We start from the raw sequence: 16,475 nt of genomic DNA, 5'->3' as shown, positions 1-16,475 counted from the left end.
GTGGTTGGTGTTGCAAACTGATAGGTATGGCCCCAGGGAATCTGCAGGAGAAACAGACTCAGGAAAATTGTTTTACAGTAGCTTTACCGTTGCAAAACATTCATTTCCCAACAAACTCCGAGGAAGAGGAAAAAGCCTCGGAGATTTTCATTTGCAGAAGTCTGACACGGCTAGAACTGTGCATGGTCTGAAATGCAGAGCCTGGCACAAAGACACACATTTTACTGGAAACCGTGAACTTTATTGGAAGTAAATTGGAAGTAAGAAAGATGGTAGGCACACAGGGCCAGCACGATGACTGAACAGCGGCGTTTACGGGAGCACTTCAGGGCGCTGCAGAGCAGACAAGGATCTGGCAGTGACCCCGGGGCACCCTGAATTTTACGGCACTGCTGATGGAGACAACTTTCTGCGCGCAGGGAACCTGTCCCGGGCTGCGAGATGGGGCAGAGGCCTGGCGGAAGCTGAGCCCCTCCAGCTGCTGGCGGGGATGCTCACCCCGGGGTGCCGCTGGGATCTGTCCCTGCCCGGCAGCCAGGGCGCGGAGCCCCTTCCGCACGCTCAAAGCACTGCCGCACAGAGGAACCCCGCAGAGACAGAAGGAAAACCGGAGATAAATCACGGCTCGGCGCTGTTCGCACGTCCGAGCGGCTCTCCCCGCCCGCCTGCCCCCGGGGCCCGGCCTCTCCCCGCCGCCGCCGCCCCGGAGCCGCCCCGACGTGAGCCGCAGCCCGGCGGGGAGTGGAGGCTCGGCCCGGCCCGGCCCCCCCGGCTCCCCCCCGGGGCTGAGCAGCCCCGCGGCACCGGGGGCACAGCCGGCACCCCCCGGACTCCCCCGGACCCCCCTCGCCCTGCACCTTCCCGGCGGCGGCACCTGGAGCTCCCCGCGGCCGCCCCCGGCGGGTCCCGGTGCCCCCGGCCCCCGCAGCCCCCTGCCCGAGGCCGGTAACCCGCGGCCGCTGCCCGGCTTGGCCGTGCCTCGGTGCTGAAGGCGCCGGCGAAGAAATTGTGCTCTCTGCAAGGGACACATCTGATTGTGATTTGGGAAGAAAAAAAAAAAAGAGGAAAGAAAGCAGAAAAAAAAAAAAAAAGCCAAAGCCCAACCCGGCCGCTCGTTGTTGATTTTTTTTTTTTCCTATCGTCGGAGCTGCAAATGTTTTGGACGACGGGGCCGAGTTTTCCGTGTAAACAAGGCGGCTGCGCGCGGCGGAGAGCCGGAGAAGCGCTCCAGCGCGGAGGGGCGAGCCCTGCCGAGCCGAGCCGAACCGAGCCGAGCCGTGCCGTGCTGTGCCGAGCCGAACCGAGCGGAGCCGAACCGAGCCGAGCCGAGCCCAGACTCCGGGCTAGCTCACCCCGAGACCCCGTCCCACGCAGGACCTGGCACGGCTCCGTAAACCGGACCGAGAAGGGGACCGGCAGCGCAAGGGGAGGCGTCGGCGGGGTGCACAGGGCTGCAGGGGAACTGCCCCCCAAAACCTCACCCCGTGCCAGGGACGCCCCCGTCTTCCCTCGGGTTAGCCCCGGAGCTGGGGCTCGCTTTCAGCCCGGACGGCGAGGGTTTCTCGCCAGGCGCGGAGCGAACCGGCCCGTCCCGGAGCGCTGCTGCCGCTGCCGTTTGCTCTCGGGTCCCGTCCCCGTTCCCGTCCCCGTCCCCGCCGCCTCCCGCTGCCCGCCCGAGGCCGCCCCCACCTCGGGGCAGGACGGGGAGCGGGACTTGGCCGAGCTGCCCCGCGCCCGGCCGCCTTCTCCCCCCGGTCAGGACCGGAGCCGTTCCCGGCCCCGGCCGGGGCTCCCTGCGAGCGCCGGGCCCCGGCACGAAGCCCCCGACCCCAGCCCGGGACAGGGGACACTGCCCCGCCCGCGCCTCTCCGGGCGGCGTCGTGCACGAACGGGGTTTTGCCGTTTTGCTCCGTGTCCCCTCTCCCCGCGCTGATCTCCGCCGTGTCCCCTGTCCTGTCCTTCCGAGCCGCCCGCGGCCCCTGCTCTGCTCTCCAGCGTCCCTCGGTGCCCCCGACCCTCCGGGTGCCTCCGCGTCCCGGGCCTCCCGCATCCCCTGCCCTGCACTCTCGGGTCGCTCGGTGCTCCGTGCCCCCCGCCCTGTCGCAGACCCCTCGCCGTCCCCTGGCCGGCGGTCCCGGGTCCCCCGGGGTCCCCGCTCTGAGCCTCGGGGTCCCCCGGGCTCCTCACCGCTGCGCTCCCGGCCGCCGCTGTGTCCCCTGCCTTGCGCTCCCGGGTGCCTCAGTATCCCCTGCTCCGCGTTTCTGTGTCCCTGGGAGTCCCCCGGGTGTCCCCTCCTTTGCCCTGCGTTTCCGGCTACTCCCGTGTCCTCTCCGCGTCCCGCTCCCCGTGTCCCCGCGTGTCCCCGCGCCGCTCCCCGTGTCCCGGGATGGCCCCGGCTGCCCCCGCGCCTTTCGCTCCCTGTCCCCGCAGGTCCCCGCCGCGGGTTTGGGTGCCCGTGGCTGTCCCCTCCCTCGCCGCGCCCTTTCGGGGGGACCCCAGCGCCCCCTCCCCGGGGTCCCGGCGGTGCCCACGCCGTGCGCTCCCACGCGGGGACTCACCCACGCACTCGTTGGCCTCCCGGGCCGTGGCTCTCTGCCAGGGCCGGTCGTAGTGGAAGGGCTTGCAGCGGTCGCACTCGGGGCCGGCCGTGTTGTGCTTGCAGTCGCACACCAGGTTGTCGTCGCGGTCGCGCACGCAGCGGGACGCGTGGCCGTTGCACTTGCAGCGCCCGCCGACCTGCAGGTCGGACACGGCGTAGAAGTAGGAGTCGCGGGCGAGCTCGGAGTCGTCCTCGTTCTCGTCGCCGAAGGTGTGGAGGCGGCTGAAGGTCACCTTGATGTCGGTGGCCGTCACCCAGTCCTGCAGCACGGGCGAGTTGTCGAAGTCGTGGGCCGTGGGGCGGCCGTCCAGGGTGCTGAAGGCGATGAGGCCGCCGGAGAGGGGCCGCACGTCGGTGTGCGAGTCGGTGCAGATGGCCTCCTGCTCGTTCTGCTTGGTGATGGTGGCGCGGCTGGGCTTGTTGTACATCTTGCGGCACTGCGTGGAGTAGAACTGGAAGGGCACCCAGGTCTTGCCGTAGTCCATGGACTTGTAGATGGCCATGGACTCGGGGCGCGGCGAGCAGAACTGCAGGCTCACGTAGGTCACCTCGAACTTCTTGCCGAGGGAGAGGGTGAGGGTGACGTTGTGCGGGTACTGCACGTAGCTGTCGGACTGCCAGCACGTCAGGTTGTGCGGGTTGTTGAGGTCGGTGAGGAAGGAGGGCGGGTGGGCGCGCTTGGGGTCGGAGGCGTTGCAGAGGTGGCAGGAGCGGACCTGCTCCTCGCCCTTCTCCGTGACCACGCAGTACCGCGACGGCGGCTTCCCGCAGGTGCTCGACACCTTCACCTCCTTGCCGAAGGCCGAGTTGACGAAGTCGGGGATGCAGCGGCGGGGCAGCCCGTGCTCGTCGTAGCAGGGGTCGGGCTGCGCCGTCTGCACGGCGAACATGCTCAGCCCGTGGTAGCCACCGCGCAGCGGCTGCGCCAGCCACGCCGCGGCCAGCAGCAGGGCGAGCGGCGCCTCCGCGCCCCTCCGCGGCATCCTGCGGCCGCCGACCTGCGCGCAGCAGCAGCGAGGGACCCGCCGGGCACCCGCGGGGCCGCGCCGGGCTCTTGCGCGCAGCTCCGCGGGGCGACGCGGCCGAGGGCGGCGGGACGCGGGGGGCGGCTCACGGAGCCCGGAGCATCGCCCGCCCCGCGGCCAGCCCCGCGGAGGAAAGGGGGACGGCGGCGGCGGCGGCACCACAAAAGTGCCGCTGGCGGCGGGGCTGGGTCCCGCCTGCCTCCCGCCCCGGCTCTCGCACGGAGAATGACTGGCGGTCCCAGCCCCCGCCGCGTTTGAGGTCATGCTAAAGGAGTGACATTGCGCTCAAGGAACAGAACAACGACATCCACTGGCGGCTCAGCCAGAGACACGCACAGGCGTCGGGGGGGGAGAGGGGGGAGGGATGGGAGCGGGCCCGCCGAGCCCGGGCTGTGTGGGGGGGGTCCCTCCCGGGGGGGTCCCTCCCCGACGCCGCGGCCACGGGCGCCCCGAGAAGCCGAGGAAAGGCCCGGCTCTGGCCGCCCCCTCCCACCGCCGCGCCGGGGGTCCCCCCGCCCTCGGTTCCTCCTGGCCGCCGCCGTGCCCCGACGGGGTCGGGAGAGCCCAAAGCCGCCGAGGCTCCGTGCGCACCGGGCGGGGAGAGCCCGCGGGGGTCGCGCACACCCGTGAGGATGCCGAGAGGGCCGGGATCGGGCCCCCTCCCAGCCTCTCGCTGCCGGCACCCCCCCCTCTCCCCGCCCCCGAGTCAGGTCGGGCCTGACCCCTCCGCACGGCGGGGGCTGCCCTGAACAGACGGAGCGGTGCCGGGCGCGGCGGGGAGACCCGGGGCAGAGCCCGAGCGCAGGTGCCCGGAGGTGGGGGGGGGGCCCGTCTGTGCCCGGCCCGGTCCCGGGGGACTCCCGGCCCGCCGCGTCCCAGCCCGGGTGATTCTGTGATTCTGTGAGAGAAAACCGGGTGCCGGGAAAGTTGCACTCGGGGAAGTCTCGAGTCCTCGGACACGACTCGGTAGCCCAGGGGCCGGCAGAGCCCGGCAGGTTATTTCAGAGGCCCGGCACAGCCCGGCCCGGCCTCTCCCCTTCGGCTTGCACCTTGTGGCTTCGTCCGCCGACAGGAGGAAGGGGTTGGAGGGCAGCGCTTGTCCCGCACCGGGCCGTGCCCAGCCCCGGGCTCCCCTCCCCGGCCTCCCCAGCCGCCTGCCCCCCGACGGCCGCCTCCCCTCGGGGCGCTGAGCCCCCCGCTGCCCCGACGTGCCGGTGCCGAGACCCCGGGAGCCGCGGAGCCTCCCGGCGAGCGGCCTCCCTGCCGGCCTCCCTGCCTCCTTCAGCCGCTCCCCTTGATTAAAAGGGCACTTTTATTTTTCCAACCGACGTGCCCTTTCTCGGAGCGCTGCCCACGCCGTGTCACTCAAGCGGCCGGGCCCTGGCACGGCGGCGCGACCCCCTCCGCTGCCAGCCCCGACGGGGCGGCCCGAGGGGACGGGGGTGCCCGGGCAGCGGCGAGCCCCGCGCCGGCCTCCGCCCCCTCCCCTCCGCCCGCCCCTCTCCCCGCTTTGAATTCCTTGCCACCGAGCTGAATAAAAGTGGTTGTTGTAAATTGAATTAGTGCCTGATTAATCTGCTCCCGGGCCTGCTAGCCCAGCGGGGCGTCTTTGGCAATGCAACCGCCTTCCCCGCAGGGCAGCGGGGCTCCGCAGCCTCCCTGCCCCCAACGCTCCCCCCGGCCCCCCCCCCGGCAGCCCCGCGGCTGCCGGGATTTGTTAACTCTTCCCCGGGAAGCAGCCCCTCCGCCCTGCTCCCGACGCCCTTGCTGCTCCGGCTGCTCGGCCTTGGCCAGAGGGAGACGCGTGTGGGAAGGATGCGATCGGCTCGGGGGAGTCCCGCTCCTGCTGGTCCCACCCGAGCCGTCCAGAGATGAGGTTGCAGCCCCCCCCGGGGCACACACACGCATCCCGGTGTAAGCCAGCCCCGCTGCACGCCCCAGCACCCCCTCCGCGGAGTTTTACCCCCCTGCAGGGGGCCAGGTCCGGGCTGCGCCCCTCCAGGTGACCGAGCCGTCGGCTCAGCATCGCTTTGCCCAGCCGGGCACCCCAAATCCGGGCCAAGGGACGCCCCCAGGGGTGGTTGCTATCAGCATGCCCCCTCGTCGTGTCCAAGCTCCCCCTCTGCCTTCCCGGCCCTTCTCCGGCCACGCGTGTCCGAGACCAGCCCTTCCCCACGGGGGCCCCGTCCGGGCCCTGTAGCCATGTGCGGGACTCCTCTGCCCGGGGGGGCTCCGTCCGGAGCAGGTGTCTGTCCGGGCCTGTCGTTCTCTCCATTTTTCTTTTTTTTTGGCTCCGGCTGCCCCAGAGCCCGCGGTCCCCTCCCCGGCCCCGCTCTGCCCTGTCCGGACAGGCAGAGGGGGGATTTTTGGAGATTTCTTAAAGACCCACGACTGATCCCAAAAGCGGCTCCTGCGGGCGGGATCGTGGTGCCCACAGCCCCGACGCCGCCCCCCGGACACCTCCCGGCCCCTCCAGCCCAGCCTGGACCAAGGCTTCGTCACCTCGGGGAAAAGAGGGATGAAATAATGCTAAGAAAAAAAAAATAAAAAAAAAGAAAGACGGTCATCGTTGAACTCCCCTGCAACCCCGAGGTGCTGTTCAGTCCCCTCCCCGGGTGTGAATTTAACGACCAGCCGGCGCTGCCCCGGCCGCCGAGCGCAGGCTCTCGCCTCCGTGCTGCCCGTCCTGCAGGCTTTGCTCGGCGTTTCCCAGCCCTCGGCGTTTGCAATGGCTCTTGCGGTCATTAACGTGATTTACTGAGGCTTTCCTCTAATTACCTCTCCCTCGAGCTATTAAACGCGTGGAAGCAGCTCGGCGGGGACCGAAGCGCAGCTCCCCGCGGCCGGTTCCGAGGCTGCCGCCCCTTTGGGGCAGGGGCCGGGGGATGCTCGGGGGGGGCCAAGCCGTGCCCCCCGGCCCAGTCTGGGTTTGTTCTTCCCAGCATTAAGCACCAGCCAGCCCCGCTCTGCTCCCGGGCATCCCCGAGAGCGGGACCGAGAGCCCCGACGGCGAGCCCCGACGGGCCGGGGCAGGGCTGAGCGGCCCCTTTTTGGGGGGAGAATAAGAGGGGCGAAGGGCTTTATTTCGGCCCCGCCGTGGGCAGAGGGAAAACGCGGCCCCGGCTCTCAGAGCCTGTTTTAAAAGTCAAATCGCTTCGGGTCCCCGCAGCTCGTCCACTCCTCGGGAACAATGCGCTCCCCCTGCCATCGCCCGGCCTTGGATTTTGGGGAAGGGAGGGGGAAACCCAACCAGATCTTCCCCTCCTCAAATATCTGGGGGCCGTCCCCCCGGCGGGGACCGGGAGCGGCTGGAAAAGCAGAGAAGACCCGGGTTGAAATAATCAGGAGCGATTTATTCCCCTGGAGTGACAGTTCTTTTGAGCAGTTGCCGAATGGCAGTTTCTGTCTTTCTGAAAGCTTTTCTTCCAGATTCTGTTCAGATTAGGCTGGGGAGATGAATGAGGCCATTATCCAGCCCAGTAGCTATTCTGAAATGCCAAATTAATTACCAAGGGCTAAATCAAGGCGATGGGGGCTGGAGGGGAGGGGGGGGCGGCGGTTCGAGGTGTGAAAATATCTCCGCGGGTTTTAAACCCGGGCACGGGGGCGGCCCCGGGACCCCCCCCCCAAAAAAAAAAAAAAAAGTAAAAAAAAAAAACCTCCTTACGCTGCAGGTGCGGGGGTAGCGACCCCGGGGGGCTCCGCTGCTGTCCCCCCCGTCCCCTCCGCGGGTCCCCGGGCAGGGCAGAGCCCGAGCCGCGGCCGCTCGCCCTCGCCCCGATGCTCCCGCTGCGAGCGGAGCCCGGGGCTGTCCCCCCGGGGCTGGGGCTCCCCTCTGCTCACACGGGTTGCACATTTGCAGGAGCGTGTGGAAACGCGGCTGCAGCGCTGGCAGATAGCAGAATCTGGGAACCTGCCGAGATGTGCCAAGGGAATTAGGCAAGAAAGCACCGCTGGCTCTTCCCGGACTGCTGCCCCTGCCAGCACAGATCACATTTGCACATGACATTTAATTCCCTCCCAAAAGCTCTTTGGCTCCCGGCAGGCAGTTATTGTTATTATTACTCTAATACTTATGGTTCTCTCCCAAGCAAGTATCATTTGCACATAAGCCTCTGATCATTTCGCAGATCCCCAGCCCATAATCCAGTTTTCTCTCCAGTTCCCGGGAAAGCACACCTCTGCCTCTTCTCATTTACACAAAAATTGCTCAGTTTAGCGATCACTAGGTAGACCTTGGCTATCAATTTCAGCACGAGGAGAGCTGGCCATGTGGACGATGCTAAATCTTCCTCAGCAAGCTCACATTGCCAGTGACATCCTGCCTCAGCCTGCTGAAACCCCGGGCAGCAGTGCTGGCAGCAGAAAGATCACAGCTAGGCAAGGCTTTCCCCTAAACTAGACAGTCCTTGCAAACGAAGAATAAGCAACAGGGAGGTTTCCCATGGGCTGAGAAGTGGGCTGTAGAAGGAATCAAGCCTTTAATGTAAATTGGCCGTGGCTGGCAGAGACCACTGAACACTGGGCTATTCAGCATCTCTGTGAACCTCTAATGATCAACTTGGATTTCAATTATTCACCCAGAATTGCCACCAAGTGAGATAAGCCCCTGGAATACTATATTTTCTCCTGCAAAATGTTTGCTTTAGGGCAGGCAGGCTAGAAAGCTCTGTGTGCGATATGCGGTTCGCTTTGAGCAGAGCAGGCTGACACGCAGCAGCTCCCCTCCGTACCGAGCGGGGACAGGCAGGTGGGTTCAGCCCCCACCGGGACCTGCAGCAGCGCAGGTACAAAACCACCCAAACATCCAAGGCACTGCTCCACGGTAAAATTGTTAAATGCCACGATTTAGTTGTGTGCTTCTTGGCAGAAAGAATGGCTTAATTTGGATGGGTGCAAATGTAGCAGAACAAAAAATAATGCAGATTAGCCTGGAAAACGTGTTCATATTCTGGACATTGGACATGTTGTCAAGGTGTCATCGGGGTGAAAAAGTGGATGTTACATGGCATAGCTGCAAAATATACATGGACACTCCTGACTTCATTTGCTCCTGTATCCCAAAGAAGGCTACCCTACATTATTAAGCTATTTCCACAGGAAAATTACTTTTCTGAGCACTACATCACAGGGAGCAGGACGAGAGGAACACAATGACCTTGCAGCAATGTTCTGATCTCAATGTGCAAAACCACCAGAAGTGAAATGGGAGCTCGGTCTGCTGGGAGCGCCCCAGCACAGTTGAAGAAACCTTGCTGGGGCTGGCAGGAACACCCCCACCAGTGGAACGGAAAAACATGGTGCATTTTGGGGCACTGGTGGCATTATCCTGATTTTGTGGAGCTGGAAGACGTGGGGTGCAGAAAGCGGGTTTTGGCTCTGGGGAGGAAAATTCCTGTTCAAAGTTTGCTGAGGAGCAAACACAAGAGATGGGGGACACAAGGGGTAGAGTTATCTGACTCATTCAGTAAAATGTTTTGTCCAGGAAGACTTGTGCCAAGGTTGTGGGGTTTGGGAAGGCACAGTGCAGTAACTGTAGGACAAACAGCAGCAGTGTTTGACCTGCAGAGCTTTAGTGATGCAGAAGCAGCCATTCCCCAAATCTGAACAAAGGATCCTGGATCTCAGGGTACCTGGGGGCAAGTCCACCCTTTGCAAAGGACTTGCTGCTGCTTTTAGGGCTAGCCTCTTCCCATGAAGGTTGTGGCCCTGATTTATGGATGGACACAGGGAACTCACAACCACCCACTGGCCAGCTCCGAACTGCTGTCCCTGGGCTCTGGGGACAGACCTGCCCCAGGACCCCCAGCTCTGTGCCCACCCAAGAAACCTCCCCTTGGTGCTGAGCCAAGGGTCTGGGCAGCCTGTGAAGCTGTTTGGGAGCCACGATAAGCAAATCTGCCCCCACGTACCCAGCTCTGATCTTTAGCACTGATCTCTTCCCTGCAGCTGCCCTTCTGTTCCCCTTGGATGGACGCTTTGGGCATGCCGACCTCCCCCCTTGCTGCCTTCAGACGATGCGGCCTCGGTGGGCACCAGCACGTTCCCAGTGGCTGTGGGCCCTGGCACCCATGGCAGGCACTGGGAGCTGCTGGACATTATTTCGGTAGGAAAACTGAGCTGATTGAGAAGTATCTGCCTCCAGGTCCCATCTGGGGAAAAAAATCAGTGAAGTTTCTTCCTCTTGAGTCTAGGCCAATACTACTCAAATAAAAAATGATCTTTTTTTTCTTGCTGCTTTTACCTTTGTTAACAAAATTGGAGCAGCAAATAAAGCACAAGGTTTCTGGAACCTCGATGGAGAGGGAAACCAGTCGGTGTTACGGCAGTGGCTAAACGCTGTCCAGAGCAAAGGGTGAGCAATGTGCAGCAAGCTCCTTGAAAAACAACAGCTCCTTGAAAACAACAAATGTGCCTTTAACATAGCAAACTGGAGTGGAGGCAGCTCCTCACCTATGTTACAGAAATGTCCTCTGGGCACAACAGACACAATTGACACCAGCCTGGTGTGGGATTTTCTTTGGGTCTGGCACCAGAAAGTGGCCCCGCAGAGGTTTCCTACCTCGACGGAGTCTGTCCAGGACAGCCCGAGACCTTCTTTTCATACAGGACCTGTGAAAGGCCGGGGAGCTGAAGCGCTGAGCTTCTTGTTGGGAATTTTCCTCCCCACTGAGTCAGAATAGAGTCATGAAAAGGAATTTGATCTTCTTAAGCTGATGTTAGGCAAAGATCAGACCTGGGCAGAGAGGGCGGGGAGGAAGGGCACGCGGCTGCGTGGGGCCGGGACAGGCAGAACCAGGGGTACCCCAGCTGCCTCAGGAGCAGGGTTGTTCAAATGCACGTCCCCAGAGCTTCTGAGCCACCTAATAACTCCCTTCACCAAATAATTTACTCCTCTCCAGCATTTACTTTGCAGGGATGAGGGGGCTCTTGGGGTTTAGCTCCATTTGCAATGGTGGCAGTCCTGGGCCGGCTCTGTTTCAGCAGTGCAGGTGATGGGGCTGCTGTCTGTCTTTGTATGTTTAAAAATAATAAAGAAAGGCAGGTTCCAGAAAACACCCTGCTCCCTTAGGCACAGTCACAGCGTGGCAGGGGCTCTGCAGGACTGAGCCAGCAGGGTCTGTCCTTGGGGCTGAGCAGAGGGCATCATGCAAATGGCCATGGGGACTGCGAGCACACGCCTTCCTTAAGCAGAACGCCCTCTTGTCACACGAGGGGGCACGCCGGGTGCCGAGGGACTCCCCAGACCCCAACCCACCTCTGCACGGAGAGGCTGCCGGGAGCAGCGGTGTCCCCACGCGTGGGGCTCGGTGCGGCGAGGGCACGTCACCCGAAGGACAGCAGGACACGGCTTTTTCCTGAGCCTTACCCAGAACGCTTCGCAGCACTCGCTCTCTTTTTGGCAGCCATCCTAACCCAATTATAATTAAGTATGTATTAAGCTGGATGAAGTGGCCTTCGAGTGGCTATAACCTTTTAATAGGGGAACCTGTGGAAAGGCAGCAGGAGCGTGCTCTGGCTGGGCGGTGAGGCACGGGGTCAGCCCCAGGCGCGGGGGCTGGGGAAGGGGCTCTGAGCAGCCTTCGCCTGCCTGCATCGGCTTCCGGGGAGGCAGAGCCTTGCTGATGGGCCCGCAGCCTCCCAAACCCACCCGGCATTCCTCCTGCCCAAAGGCAGGTGGGCGGCTGTGTTCTGGCCTCAGTTTCCCCAGGTGCTCAGCAGGGCAGTGATGTTTGCACTCTGGGCAAAGCTCTCTGCTGCCTGTAGCAGGAAAGGCTGCTACATGCCGGCTGGTCACACTCCCCATCCCTGCCCCCAGATGTCTTAGTAACATGGGGTGGGAAGAGAGAAAAGTTCATTTTTCTGGCCCATCTCTACCCTCTTTGGCATCAATATATATTTTTTAATTTTAAAATTAATTATTTTTTTGCAATTATTTATATAAAATTATTTTTCAGTGTTCATTGTGTGCTAGAGAAAAGCAAACCCATCCTCCCAACACACTGCCTGGTTTTGATTCAGCTGGAGAACAACCCTATCTCCGGGGTCCTGCCTGTCCCTGTCCCCAGCCCACGGGTGGCCGGAAGGATGCACACAGATCCCTCGGAGGAAAAATTCCAGCTGTCACCAGCTCACTGCTACCAAACACTGCACCAGGGTCTCACTGCTCCCTCCTGTCCCTGACACTGGTCTCCTGGTCACTTGGAGGTATCCCCAGGTGTGTGGACACAGACACAGAAAACTATTACTTCTGTGAGATTTGATACACAGCATCGACTGTTCCTGTGCTGCCCCAAAATGCACAGATGAAGGTGCACATCTCTGCACCACCTGAGACCTGGAGAGCACAAAGAGTGACACAGCCACCCCTGCTGGCCTCCTACCGACTGCTAGGCTTGGTTTTACAATCATGTTAAAACACACGAGTTTGCAAATCCGAGCTGAGAAATGCCAATGGGTTTCCCAAGCATGGAGCAGCTTTAAAATAGATGAGAATTAGAGCACCAGGGTGAAACGCACCTCTGGGGGAAGTGGAGTTAATTGAGGTTTGAGGATTTATGCAGGGCAGAGAGGCTGAGGGGGTCTCCTGCCTGGGGGAGAAGGGGGGGTCCTGCACTTGGTCCTCACCCAGGGCTGCCCCCTGCACGTCCCCTTGCCCGGCCTCTCCTGCCCCGTCCTCCCCGTGGGGTGGCCCAGGGGCTGCTCCGGGGCTTTGCTGGGTCACCTGCACCAGCCCTTGGCAGAGATAATTTACTGGTATAAAAAGCTCCCAACTGCTATGTGTTGCCTTGCAATGCGTTTTTTCAGCCTGGGAGAAATGCTGAATAGCGTTTCCTCCAGCTGACAAACAGGTCTTTTGTTCCTTCTCAATTTGGGGGACAAAAGGCTGCTCATGTTGCACCTTCCCCACCCTCCTGACTTGCTTTGCACCTGCCCCTGGGGCCTGAAAGGCAAAGGTTCGACATCCTGACAAACCTCCTAGGAGAGGAGGGCTCGCAGCGACACTTTCCCAGCTGCACACATCTGCCTTTCCCCACCCCGGACCCTGGGCACTGCCACCTTCAGGGGCTGTGCTGGCAGCATGCCCTGTCCCTGTCCCCAACCCTGTCCCTGTCCCCGTCCCCGTCCCCGTCCCTATCCCCATCCCCATCCCCTGCCTTTCCCCACTTCCCTCCCCGTAGTTTCTGCAGCCTGGGGCTGGTGAAGGGGAGCAGCCTTCGGCGGGTACCTCTGAAAGGCCAGGGAGGTGCCGTTGCCATCGCACTTTGCTTTCCCCCAAGCCCCCAGCACCCTTCCATCCACAAAATGCCAAACATTAAATACACTGCTGAGGCATGTTCAAGCGAGCGAGGTTTCAGCAGCAGCTCAGGTGCTTCATCTGGAGGGGAGCTGGAAGGGCTCGCTGCCCGCAGGTTTCCCCAGGACATGTGCTCAGGACACTGTCACCAGCAGTCCCCTGCCTCCTGCAGCCCCTGCGTGCTCCCAGCCGCTCAGGTTGGGCCCTCCCCAAACCTTTGCAAAAATCCCCTCCAGCTGGCGCTGGCAGCAGGGCTTTGTCCTTCCAAGACGAGCGGGATGGCCCCAAAACCTTTCCCATCCCAGGCGGCAGCGACCTCAGATGTCATGGTGCTGGCGTCCCCTCGCAGCCCGGCTGGGGACCCCGGAGCTCCCGGCCCGGTGCCACCGCTGTCACCCCGGGCCCTGCTGCCACCTGCCGGGCACCCAGAGCCCAGCACAGGGAGCGGAACTGCTGGGGAGCCCCGGGAGCCCCTGTCCCCAAAGGCCGGGCTGGCAGAAAGGCTTCGTCACCAGTTGTGGGGAAGGGCAGGAACCACCCGCGGTTCCTGCCCTCTGCTCGGATTTTGCGGCTTCGGATGCCTCGCTCGTCCATCACGAGATGCGGCTTGAAAACGTGCCTTTCCCGCAGGGTGGCCGAGAGGACAGCAGCACCCCAAAGCTGTCCCCGGCCACTGTGCAGGGAGGGGGGCACGGCTGGGTGGCACCGCCTGGGGACCTGGTGGCCCCGGGTGGCAGCCAGGGCGGAGGCAGTGGCTGCAGGGCTCCTGGCACAGTGTGCTCGGGGCTCAGGGCTGCCTTCGCGTGCTGCCACCTCCACGTCTGACCCGGGGGGCTGCTGAGGGCTGCCCTCGGCTCCCCCCAGCCCCGGAGCAGCACACTGCTGCCGATGGACAACCCAGAAGGTTTCTTCAGCCCCATGGCGACATGGAGTGGGGTCAACTGGGTATGGCCTCGGCTCCAGCCGCAGTGCCCGGAGCGTGTTCCCAAATCCAGGCTTTGGCACCCGAAGGCACCGATCGCTGCGGAGGGGCTCGGCAGGAGCGGGGATGCTCCAACACCGAGGTGCTGCGGGCTCAGGCGTGGCTGTGCTGAAGCTCTTCGTGCTCGCAGCTGCCCTGGCACCCCACAGCTCTCCTCCGTGCTGGCCCCATGAAGATGCTGGCGGCAGAGCCCCCCGGGTGGGTGCTAACGGGGGTGCAGGGCCCCGGGTGGCTGCTGTCCAGGGGCGCAGGGCGCGCCCCCGGGTGTTGCTCAGCATCCAGCGCTGCAGTTCTGCGGCAGGACGCAGGGTGGAAGCCTCAGCCCGTGCAAAGCCAGCCCGCTGCCAGCCCCCGGCCTTCCCAGGGCTCTGCCCCTTCCCCCTGCCCCGTCCCGGGGCCAGGATCAGCCCTGCTGCAAAGCCCTGGGGAAGCGGGCACAGGAGGAAGCTCCGAAAGGTCAGGAATAGGGGTTCCAGCTTCGGGAGAGAGTTTTAGGCTCAGGCAAGGCTGGGATAAGGCCGGCTCTCTGCATGCAAGGGGAGGTCTCACAGCAGCATCTTGCCCCAAGGGGTCACGGAGTGAATCCCAGAGGCAGACGATGGGGCAGCAGCTTAGCAGGCACAGCCTGGTGTCAGAGCAGCTCAGCATCTTTACCTGCAAAATGGCAAACATCCAGCAAAGCGAATGGGCAGGAATGGCAGGGAAATACTGTGCAAAGCAACCCTCTGCTCAGCTGCATGCCACAGAAAGCATGGTCCCTTGAGGTCCAGCTGTCTCCTGTAGGTTTCCATGTCAGCCCTGATTTCTGCACCTCTTTGTCTGTAGGAAAAAAGCACCCCATCCTATTTCACACCTCTGTCATTCTGTGCCAGCTGCAAAGCTGGTCCTATAAAGAGCACAGGCTGCTTGCATAGCAGTGCACAGCTCACCTGCAAACCCCGGCCACAGTGCGATGTGGCTGCGGGGGCAGCAGGGGTGTGTGTGTGTGCGTGTCCCTGTGCTCACAATCACCCCTGCGATTGTTAATATCACAGTGGGGAAGATGTTTGATTTCCTGCATCAGACTGCTACCCAGATGGTTCCCCAGGTCTTCCTTCTCCCTGTGACAAGCACGGAGGGCTTCCAGCAAGCACCAGGTTGGCTTTGGGTGTGCTGAAGCCAGAGACTGAAATGGAAATGGTCCTGAGGGCTGCAGGAGGGCCAGGATCAGACCTTCTCTGTGGAAGAAGGGACAGGAGGTGGAAGAAAGCCTGGGTTTAGCAGGGGTTTGCTCCAGGCACCCCACACCCTGACTTAGCCGGCTAAATCCACCTGCACAGGGCAGGAGAGTGTGGGTCAGACAAAATCTGAGTGGGAAGTGTGAATGCTGAGGGTTGCTCTGCAGCCCTCCGCCCCCAGCCCCAAACCTTCATCACTTCGCAGGATCAGGTCGTTTAAAGTCATGTTTTCACCTCCTGCGTGGAAGGCAGAAGGGGAAGGTCTGAGGTCAGGTCTGCCGCCACCAAAGCCTATGGCCCATTTTCGTTTCTCAAGGGTCAGATTCAGGTGGTGTTGAGCAATCTTTCAGTATCCTTTAAATTGCACCAGAGAAATGAAAAACACAAGTCGTGGGAGGAACAAGTGAGAAAAAGCAGGTTCCCTTTTTGCTGGATCCTGCTTCCCCTTCCCTCTGAAGCTGCGCAGGCAGTGGGCATAGGCCTGGGGTGCTGAGCTGGGGCTGTGGGGCTCCGTCATTGTGGGAACAGGCAGAGAAGGAAGCAACGGGCGCACTGAGAGCCTCTGCAGCCACGGGCAGAGCAGCCCTGGGTGCATCTCTGGGAGATGTGAATGGATCCTAAAGAGATGTGAGCCCATCCCGGGGAGATGAGAACACAGCTCTGGGAGATGAGAACATATCCTAAAGAGATGTGAGCACAACCTCGGGAGATGTGCTGGCTGCGGTCTGCAGCCGTTGGACCACGTTCATGGTCAACTCCAGCTTGATGACTTTGTGGCCCTCTTTTGGAGCTAAATTTTTGCATTTCCAGTGTGTGGCTGGGCCTGAATCCATGAAGAACACCCCAGCACCTCTCTGGCTGAGAGGATATCCCATCCCGTAGTCGGCTTTGCTCCCTGTCCTGGTCATTCCCTGGCTAACGTTCAGCTGAGTCCTGCCCTGATGCAGCCCAGGAGCTGCCACCAGGCTCCAGTGCCATTTCTGTGCTGGTGTGACCCATGCAAGGATGATGTGCCAGTGCCTCCTGCACTGGGCTGGGGTGGATTTGGGGTGGGGGAGAGGCTTCAGGGCAGATGTGAGCCAGCATGGGGGAATTTGAGGTGGCAAAGGGAGATCACAGCCTGTGCGGGGAGAGTTTCTGTCTGTGGAGGTGCTGCCCAGGGCAAGGGGACATTCCACCGGGCTTCCTGCAAAGGGTCAGTGGGGCCAGGGACACAGGCGTGCAAAACCCAGTGGAAAGCTGCTGCAGGAAGGGGGAAGCCTGTGTGGGATGTTCGGGCAATTCCCAGCTCCTGAGCCTGCTGCTCCCCCCTTGCTGAGACACAGGGACCCCTCAGCTGGACGTGGATGAGCTG

At 62.5% G+C, this 16,475-nt stretch overlaps 1 protein-coding gene across 2 annotated transcripts in view; it reads right to left on the bottom strand.

Moving 5' to 3' along the window:
- Window positions 1-3,789, bottom strand: part of NTN1 (netrin 1) — an 86,171-nt gene extending 82,382 nt beyond the window's left edge. The window contains exon 1 of one of the 2 annotated variants that reach the window (XM_035561802.1): window positions 2,559-3,789. In XM_035561802.1, the coding sequence (XP_035417695.1) occupies window positions 2,559-3,582 (1,024 nt within the window). In that variant the 5' untranslated portion in view covers window positions 3,583-3,789. The remainder of the gene's footprint in view (window positions 1-2,558) is intronic. The other variant, XM_035561803.1, reaches the window with a different exon arrangement.
- Window positions 3,790-16,475: the final 12,686 nt, after the last annotated feature.

This window comes from Cygnus atratus, chromosome 18 (genome assembly GCF_013377495.2).
Source record: "Cygnus atratus isolate AKBS03 ecotype Queensland, Australia chromosome 18, CAtr_DNAZoo_HiC_assembly, whole genome shotgun sequence".
NCBI lineage: Eukaryota > Metazoa > Chordata > Aves > Anseriformes > Anatidae > Cygnus > Cygnus atratus.
Note: the sequence above shows the minus strand (reverse complement) of the source record. Positions and strands in the feature narration are given on the sequence as shown.